General features: G+C 43.0%; 1 protein-coding gene across 2 annotated transcripts in view; it reads right to left on the reverse strand.

Annotated features, from left to right (window-relative positions):
• Positions 1-10,446, reverse strand: part of ULK1 (unc-51 like autophagy activating kinase 1) — a 158,812-nt gene that overhangs the window by 81,779 nt on the left and 66,587 nt on the right. For both annotated transcript variants that reach the window (XM_075322133.1, XM_075322125.1), the window contains exon 8: positions 9,565-9,666. In XM_075322133.1, coding sequence (XP_075178248.1) covers positions 9,565-9,666 — 102 coding nt within the window. The remainder of the gene's footprint in view (positions 1-9,564; positions 9,667-10,446) is intronic.

A 10,446-nucleotide genomic window follows, 5' to 3' on the forward strand; every position in this document is an offset into this window, starting at 1 on the left:
CAGGAGGTTCCTTCCAACACTCCAGGAGGTTCCTTCCAACACTCCAGGAGGTTCCTTCCAACACTCGAGGAGGTTCCTTCCAACACTCCAGGAGTTTGTTTCCAACACTCCAAGGGGCTCCTTCCAACACTCCAGGGGGTTCCTTCCAACACTCCAGGGGGTTCCTTCCAACTCTCCAGGGGGTTCGTTCCAACTCTCCAGGAGGCTCATTCCAACACTCCAGGAGGCTCCTTCCAACTCTCCAGGAGGCTCCTTCCAACTCTCCAGGAGGCTCCTTCCAACTCTCCAGGAGGTTCCTTTCAACTCTCCAGGAGGTTCCTTCCAACTCTCCAGGAGGTTCCTTCCAACACTCCAGGAGCTTCCTTCAAACACTCCAGGAGGTTCCTTCCAACACTCCAGGAGGTTCCTTCCAACTCTCCAGGAGGTTCCTTCCAACACTCCAGGAGGTTCTGTACAACTCTCCAGGAGGTTCCGTACAACTCTCCAGGAGGTTCCTTACAACTCTCCAGGAGGTTCCTTACAACTCTCCAGGAGGTTCCTTACAACTCTCCAGGAGGTTCCTTATAACTCTCCAGGAGGTTCCTTATAACTCTCCAGGAGGTTCCTTATAACTCTCTTGCTTCCTAGTCTACCATTCTATCAAAATTAACAATAAAGACACCAATAGCCGTATATTATATTCAAAGTAGCTGCAGGACCAAAATAAGACATATATTAGGTTCCCTTTAAATTCTGATCACAGGTGATGTTAAAAAAAAAATAAAATGAAAAGAGAAAGTCATGGAGTCATGGGATGAAGGCTACCTGCTGTGTGTTTTCATGTGCTGGTTTTTTTTTTAATCTGCTATAGAGCTTATACTTTGTTTTTTTTGGAACAAACTTTGAAATCTTTCCAGGAAATCCACGTGTAATGATGACAAATAATAACACTACATCCAAAATTTGTCAATTATCTACAGGAGAGGATAGGGGTAATAAACTGAGAAAATTGCATCAGCCGCCTGTAAGCGAAAAAGAGTGAAGAACAGGTGATTTACATGAGCTGACCTGTACACTCAGTGAATAGGACTCTATACCTAGAATCAGAATATACAGTGCCTTGCGAAAGTATTCGGCTCCCTTGAATTTTTCAACCTCTTCCCATATTTCAGGCTTCAAACATAAAGATAAAATTTTAATGGTATGGTGAAGAATCAACAAGTGGGACACAATTGTGAAGTTGAACGAAATTTATTGCTTATTTTAAACTTTGTAAAAAAATAAATAACTGAAAATTAGGGCGTGCAATATTATTCATCCCCTTTAAGTTAATACTTTGTAGCGCCACCTTTTGCTGTGATTACAGCTGCAAGTCGCTTGGGGTATGTGTCTATCAGTTTTGCACATCGACAGACTGACATTCTTGCCCATTCTTCCTTTGCAAACAGCTCGAGCTGAGTGAGGTTGGATGGAGAGCGTTTGTGAACAGCAGTTTTCAGCTCTTTCCACAGATTCTCCATTGGATTCAGATCTGGACTATGACTTGGCCATTCTGACAGCTGGACACGTTTATTTGTGAACCATTCCATTGTAGATTTTGCTTTATGTTTTGGATCATTGTCTTGTTGGAAGACAAATCTCTGTCCCAGTCTCAGGTCTTTTGCAGACTCCAACAGGTTTTCTTCAAGAATGGTGCTGTATTTGGCTCCATACATCTTCCCATCAATTTTAACCATCTTCCCTGTCCATGCTGAAGAAAAGCAGGCCCAAACCATGATGCTGCCACTACCATGTTTGACAGTGGGGAGGGTGTGTTCAAGGTGATGAGCTGTGTTGCTTTTACGTCAAACATATCGTTTGGCATTGTGCCCAAATAGTTTGATTTTGGTTTCATCTGACCAGAGCACCTTCTTCCACATATTTGGTATGTCTGCCAGGTGGCTTGTGGCAAACTTTAAACAACACTTTTTATGGATATCTTTGAGAAATGGCTTTCTTCTTGCCACTCTTCCATAAAGGCCAGATTTGTGCAGTGTACGACTGATTGTTGTCCTATGGCCAGACTCTCCCACCTCAGCTGTAGATCTCTGCAGTTCGTCCAGAGTGATCATGGGCCTCTTGGCTGCATCTCTGATCAGTCTTTTCCATATTTGAGATGACATTTTTGAGGGACGGCCGGGTCTTGGTAGATTTGCAGTGGTATGATACTCCTTCCATTTCAATATGATCGCTTGCACAGTGCGCAATGTTTAAAGTTGTGGAAATCTTTTTGTAAACAAATCCGGCTTTAAACTTCTCCACAACAGTATCACAGACCTGCCTGTTGTGTTCCTTGGTCTTCATGATGCTAGCTCCGCTTTAAACAGAACACAGACTATCACAGAGCAGGTGCATTTATACGGAGACTTCATTACACACAGGTGGATTATATTTATCATCATCAGTCATTTAGGACAACATTGGAGCATTCAGAGATCCTCAATGAACTTCTGGAGCGAGTTTGCTGCACTGAAAGTAAAGGGGACGAATAATATTGCACGCCCCACTTTTCAGTTATTTATTTTTTTAAATAGTTTAAAATAAGCAATAAATTTTGTTCACCTTCACAATTGAGTCCCACTTGTTGTTGATTCTTCACCATAACATTAACATTTTTATCTTTATGTTTGAAGCCTGAAATGTGGAAAAATGTTGAAAAATTCAAAGGAGCTGAATAATTTCGCAAGGCACTGTACATGTTAGACAGACCCATATAATGCAATGATTGCAGAGAACTAGAGAGGTCACCAGAGGAGAGTTTTCAATAACTCCAGGACAGGCCAAAACAAGCCTGAGGTCCTTATTCCTCGAGTCACACTGACGGCCATTTCTACCAGTGACCAATGGGGCTGTGTCTCCAGCAGAGGGCAGAGCCATCGTACGTGGTGAATTCTCTCCTTATTAATGCTCATGAGTCAATGATCTATAAATACGTGAGCAACAATCAATTAACCTTGCCGTGTGGCTCTCTGAGGGCTAATATAACATGGACACGTGCTATTTTTACTTAGGATTTGCTTGTGTACACAGAGTACAAGAAGAACTCGGATCAGTGCGTTATTTGGGGATTTGTAATATGTAACTTCAAGGCCAGATGACTGACTAAAAATACCCGAGAGAAAAAAAATACCCTCCTAAAGTGAACACTCATACACAGAAAAAGGAAAGCGCACTTCTTTCAAATTCCAGTCCCTTAGAGTATGAGCACACAACATCTTTTTCAGATGGATTTCGCTCCGAAAACCACCTGAAAAAGCGCTACCTAAATGCTCAAAAGAATGAGCACATGCATTTTTATGCAAAAAAGGACTTGCTGTGCATATGCTCAGGTACTTAAAGGGGCCTGTAATAGCCATTTCTGACTGTACAGGGACATGGTCTGATCATACCACATCTCCTGGGCCGGGGAGGAAGTAAAAAAGCGTACAGACATCACAGCATGGGATTGCAAATAATTCTATCTTTGAGGTAAAACATTTTTTAAACAGGCAGGGAAATGTTTTACCTCACAAAAAGAATCAGCAATGATTCCATGGTATAATGCCTATATACTACTTTGCGTCCTCCCTGGTCCAGGAGATGTGGTATAATCAGACCATGTCCCTGTACGGTCAGAAATGGCCATTACAAGTCCCTTTAAGTACCTGACCATACGCACAGTAAGTCATTGTTTGCATAAAAATGCATGTGCTCATTCTTTTGAGCATTTAGTACATAGCAGGGGTACATATATAAGATTATCTCAGCACAGGAACATTTTTTTTTATACACATACAATTGTTGAACTTATTATTCCAAGATTCAAGATTCTATTGATTAAAATGAACTTTGTTCTTGTGAAAACCCTTTAAAGGGAATCTGTCACCAGTTTTTTCAGTATTGAACCAAAAGTATCCCCTTCTGAAGCTCCTGGGCTGCATGCTATGCAGGTGCACTTTGTTCCCTAACTCCCCTTGCAGACCCCACAAATACCTTTATAAAATCTGCCGCCACGTATGTAAATTAACTGTTCTGGTCAGATGGGAATCCTCTTTTTCGGCTCCCGTCCCTGCTTTTGCCGCTGATCGCCGTCCTCCTTTGATGATTGACGTGGATGACGTCTCGGTCATCATCCACGTAGCTGGGCAAAATCCAGTGCCTGCCCAGTCATTCCCGGCTCGTGCAGCCACACTTCGCTCTGCCCCATTGCGGGCAGATCCGAAAACATAGGTGCGCTTGCGTGAGCCGGTGAGCTATCAGCGCAGGCGCGAGATTGTGAGAGAGCTCACTGGCTCGCGCAAGCGCACCTATGTTTTCAGCTCTGCCCGCAATGGGGCAGATCGAAGTGCGCCTGCACAAGCTGGGAATGACTGTGCAGGCACCCAAAGTTGCCCAGCTATGTGGATGATGACGGAGGCATCATCCACGTCAATCATCAAAGGAGGACGGCGAACAGCAGCAAAAAGAGGGACAGGAGACAAAAAAGAGGACGCCCATCCAACCAACAAAAGGATGCCCATCTTACCAGAACAATTCATTTACATGCGTTGCGGCAGATTTTATAAAGGTATTTGTAGAGTCTGCTAAGCGAGTCAGGGAACAAGTGACACCTTCATAGAATGCAGCCCAGGAGCTGCATAAGGTGCTACGTTTGATTTAACACTCAAAAAACTAGTGACAGGTTCCCTTTAACCCCTTCAGCCACCAGCCTGTTTCCACCTTCATGACCCAGCCATTTTTTGCAATTTTGACCAGTGGCACTTTATTAGGTTATAACTCTGGAACGCATCAATGGATCCCAGTGATTATGAGATTGATTTTTCGTGACATATTGGGCTTCATGTTAGTGGTAAATTTAGGACAATATTTTTTCGTTTATTTGTGAAAAAATCGGAAATTTGGCGAAAATTTTGAAAATTATGCAATTTTCAAAGTTTGAATTTTTAAACCAGCAACACATATGACACAAATTAATTAATAAATAAAATTTCCCACATGTCTACTTTACATCAGCACAATTTTGTGAAAAACAAATTTAAGGAAGTTATAGGGGTTCAAAGTTTATGACCAATTTCTCATTTTTACAACAAAATTTACAAAGCCACTGTCATGTCTACATGACACAAAACACCCAAAAGTGACGCCATTCCAAAAACGGCACCTCTCAGGCTACTCAAAACCACATTTAAGAAGGTTATTAACCCTTCAGGTGCTTCACAGGAACTAAAGCAGTGTGGAAAGAAAAAATTAACATTTTACTTTTTCCAACAAAAGTGTTAATTTAGCCTCAAATATTGCGTTTTCTCTAGGGTAGCAGGATTAAATGGACCCCAAAATTTGTTGGGCAATTTCTTCTGAGCATGCAGATACCTCATATGTGGCGACAAACCACTGTTTGGGTGCACGGCAAGACTCGGAAGGAAAGGAGCGTCATTTGACTTTTTGAACAGAAAATTAGCTGGAATCGTTAGCCACACCATGTTGCGTTTGGAAAGCTCCTGATGTGCCGAAACAGTAGATGACCCCGACATGTGATCCCATTTTGAAAACTAGACCCCCCGATAGCATACATCTAGATGGGTAATGAGCACTTTGAACCCTCACGTGCTTCATACATTGAGCCATAAAAACAAAAATGTACTTTTTTTTTCCACAAAAAATGTTATTTTAGGTTCAATTTTTAAATTTTTACAGGGGTAACAGGATAAAATGGACCACAAAATTTGTTGAGTACGCTGATACCTCATATGCAAGGTGTCGATTCGTATTGAATTGATGATGCCCTACAATTTTTTAATTCACTTTTTTTCTCTATCTTGTTCTGTTTTCGAGATAAAAATGCTAACTCGGTTGTTTTCCACCAGGTGGCGCTATAAGTGGTTTCATTGCGTAGCGTATGGCTACTTTACTATACCTAGACACCACTTCTATGCCTATAGCTGCCGCCGTTTCCAAGTTAATGGCAGTGGATAGGATATGGGTGGACACACTGTATATTACCCACTCCTGGTTTTGGCTTACAAATACTGAGGTAAAAACTCACCATATACTGAAAGTGTGCACAAGGCCTTAAGGCCGAGTGCACATGTTGAGTATTTGGTCAGTTTTTACCTCAGTATTTGTAAGCCAAAACCGGGAGTGGGACAATCAGAGGATTGTCAAAAAAGTGCCCAGAAAACAAACAAGAAACACACTTCAGGGGGAAAAAAAATACCGTTTTTTCCTAAAGCATCTTCCTCATCTGTTTGCTTGCCTGAAAAGATATTATGTGCAAATACCCTTAGGGAGTTTCTCCATCTTGGACACTTACAGCCTGTCAACAATATATACCATAAATACCAATTGATCCACCTCTGGGACTCGCATCTATCTGAAGAACGGAGTCAGTAATGGAGAGGTGGTCCACTGCACTTGCGGCTATCTCATCTGTTTGAGAAGGGATATTTAATTGCAGCACTGACAGAAGTGATACCGGCATGTTTAAGAGTTTCTCGTTTATGTCTGTGGCTCAGACTATGACTGGAGCCAGCTTTTTAACACGTCTTAAATAAATTAAAACTTCTATTGTTTCATTTTTATCTTCATAGTAATCATTTTACTGGATGATCAGACCACCAACAATCTTTCATAAGTACACAGAACTGGAAAACCCCTCAGTTTCCTGTCTGTACAGTACATTACTTCATCAAGAAGCCATAGCTCAGAAACCCATCACATTAGACTATGCAATCTGCAAATACCCTGTAGGGGTAGCTATAGAGTCTGACCAGTGTCATGTAGGGATAGAGATAGAGTCCGACCAGTGCTATGTAGGGGTAGCTATAGAGTCCGACCAGTGTCATGTAGGGATAGAGATAGAGTCCGACCAGTGCTATGTAGGGGTAGCTATAGAGTCCGACCAGTGTCATGTAGGGATAGAGATAGAGTCCGACCAGTGCTATGTAGGGGTAGATATAGAGTCCGACCAGTGTCATGTAGGGATAGAGATAGAGTTCGTCCAGTGCTATGTAGGGGTAGCTATAGAGTCCGACCAGTGTCATGTAGGGATAGAGATAGAGTCCGACCAGTGCTATGTAGGGGTAGCTATAGAGTCCGACCAGTGTCATGTAGGGATAGAGATAGAGTTCGTCCAGTGCTATGTAGGGGTAGATATAGAGTCCGACCAGTGCCATGTAGAGGTAGAGATAGAGTTCGTCCAGTGCTATGTAGGGGTAGATATAGAGTCTGACCAGTGTCATGTAGGGATAGAGATAGAGTTCGTCCAGTGCTATGTAGGGGTAGATATAGAGTCTGACCAGTGTCATGTAGGGATAGAGATAGAGTCCGACCAGTGCTATGTAGGGGTAGATATAGAGTCCGACCAGTGTCATGTAGGGATAGAGATAGAGTTCGTCCAGTGCTATGTAGGGGTAGCTATAGAGTCCGACCAGTGTCATGTAGGGATAGAGATAGAGTCCGACCAGTGCTATGTAGGGGTAGCTATAGAGTCCGACCAGTGTCATGTAGGGATAGAGATAGAGTTCGTCCAGTGCTATGTAGGGGTAGATATAGAGTCCGACCAGTGCCATGTAGAGGTAGAGATAGAGTTCGTCCAGTGCTATGTAGGGGTAGATATAGAGTCTGACCAGTGTCATGTAGGGATAGAGATAGAGTCCGACCAGTGCTATGTAGGGGTAGATATAGAGTTCGACCAGTGTCATGTAGAGGTAGAGATAGAGTTCGTCCAGTGCTATGTAGGGGTAGATATAGAGTCCGACCAGTATCATGTAGAGGTAGAGATAGAGTCCGTCCAGTGCTATGTAGGGGTAGATATAGAGTCTGACCAGTGTCACGTATTGAAATAGAGTCCGACCAGTGCTATGTAGGGGTAGATATAGAGTCTGACCAGTGTCATGTATGGATATAGAGTCCGACCAGTGCTATGTAGGGGTAGATATAGAGTCTGACCAGTGTCATGTAGAGGTAGAGACAGAGTCCGTCCAGTGCTATGTAGGGGTAAATATAGAGTCTGACCAGTGTCATGTAGAGGTAGAGATAGAGTCCGTCCAGTGCTATGTAGGGGTAGATATAGAGTCTGACCAGTGTCATGTATGGATATAGAGTCCGACCAGTGCTATGTAGGGGTAGATATAGAGTCTGACCAGTGTCATGTATGGATATAGAGTCCGACCAGTGCTATGTAGGGGTAGATATAGAGTCTGACCAGTGTCATGTAGAGGTAGAGACAGAGTCCGTCCAGTGCTATGTAGGGGTAAATATAGAGTCTGACCAGTGTCATGTAGGAGTAGAAACAGAGTACTACCAGTGCCAAGTCTTCAAACAGGAGAAGAGAAGGGGTTAACGCCGCGCATCAGCCAAATGAAGATGTACAGTTGTTGATAAATTAATATCTTTTTTATTTCATAGGTCTACATATAGAGTGCAACAAATGCCAAATGGTATTACCAGTGCCGTGCAGGATTAGATATAAATGGGGATATCTGGGATCTGAACAAAAGGTGGTCAACTATTTGCGTAGTGTGTCTCGGACTACTGCCGTACCATGTGCACTGGGTGGTCTGAGAAATGCCATAGTCAACTTAGTTGACAGCAGAGGACCTTATGTATTGGCAGCACATAACCTTAAAAAGAGGACTAGGCATATCAGCCTACAAGTAACATGTGGGTTGTTTTGGAAAAATTACAATGGAGATAGCGTTAGTGTTCATAAAATGTGATGTCCAGTTATATACCAACCTTAATGAAGATTGAAGCCAACTGACTATAGACATCATTTTACCAGAAACCAAGCTTTGCATAACCTAATATTTCTAAAGTGGCATAATCCTGCCAAGCTGTAAAGACAGAGTAATCAATCAGGTAGCCCACAATGAAGTTTACAATCTATATGTGGCGTTCTTTGACAAGTATACAGGATTTTGACTCCGTGAACCTAATCATGGTAATGAACCCCGACTGGGTCACCATGCTGTTATATATCAATATCTCTTTGTAGATCCATCTAAAGAGACATTTAATGGAACTGGGTTTCCTCACAGAACCGTCCATATTCTCGACTCTGGTACTTATCCCAGTTCTGATGAGGACACGAGACAGTGGCTGGTTCTTATTACACAGACAGGTGTCTATTTCTCTCAGAGATGTAAACTACTAAAAGGTGCTGACATACGAGGCTTTTGTTACCCTGTCTATGAGCTTGATGAAGGCCTGAGCTCATTTAATCAGGGTTAACCAAAGGTTAACAGCTTTCAAAGGTCGTAATGTGGAGAATACCGGTGTCACTGAATGAGAACAGTAATCCTGACCGGAGGCTGACATACCATATGTGCAACCGCATGGGGGGCCGAGAGATAAGAGGGCCCAGTCCTACCTCAAAAGCAGTGAGCAGTGGGTCGCAGATACACAAGGAGGACAGGAGCTTTCATTTTCTTTGTCCACTCCTGATCCGGATTATGTTCCGTTATTAAGAAAAATAGTATCATACAATGAACACAATGAATGTAATATGTCTGGAGCACATTCAGGTCATAGTCGCTAATTTTGTGGTAGATTTGAGTTGACACTTACCTGGAATGGAGCCTTGCCAGTTAGGCACTGGTAGATGATCGTGCCAATGCTCCACAGATCAGCTTTGGCATCATAGTGCTGAGACATGATAACCTCCGGGGCCTGGCAGAACAAACACAAAGAAGGTCACCATGAATCTGTAGGGTAGCTACTATGCTTTTACTATGTGTTACCACTAACTAGCATCCACACAAACAAGGTACACATCTGTCCCCGAGAGTCAACACCAATGTTGTAGCACAGGCAGTTAAACCGGTAGTTCTAAGTATGCCTAATAGACCTAAACGTATGTGTTTATGAAAGCACAATGATGCCGAGGACAGAGGAAATACACATGAAGCAATTCTGAATTCTTTCCATGATCCGGAGCCTTTCTAGGCATCTGTTTAGGATTCATATTCTGCACGTGTAGATGTTTAGGCAGCCGCAGTAAATCACTACGTATAAATAACATCAAACTGGCGGCCCAGCCGTCCGTCCGGCTGAAGAAGGAGCAGGGCCTGATTGACAATGAGCGCGGCCAAGATAGATGAATTCCCATCACTTCTGGGAGGGTGCCAGCTGTCCACTTAGCAGCAAGCAGTCAGTAGGCACAACCTCGTCGGCAGATGTGGTGAGAACCATTCCCTAAAGCAGTCAGGGCATGGTACTACAGGCGGCATTACTTTAATGCATTTCTCACATTGAGTGCGGAAACAAGGAGAAACATAAAAACTAGACAAGCAACAGTTTATTAAAAACTACTGATGTGGCTACTGGACAATGATGCTTCAGTTGGATTAGCTCATCTCTACTACGTCCAGCTTCCAGCCGTGTTTTCAGAGAAGTTTGTCTGACATGCTGCATTAATCCCAAGCAAAACTAATACTGTAGTTTGCGCAG

This window comes from Anomaloglossus baeobatrachus, chromosome 1 (assembly GCF_048569485.1).
Source record: "Anomaloglossus baeobatrachus isolate aAnoBae1 chromosome 1, aAnoBae1.hap1, whole genome shotgun sequence".
Classification (NCBI taxonomy): domain Eukaryota; kingdom Metazoa; phylum Chordata; class Amphibia; order Anura; family Aromobatidae; genus Anomaloglossus; species Anomaloglossus baeobatrachus.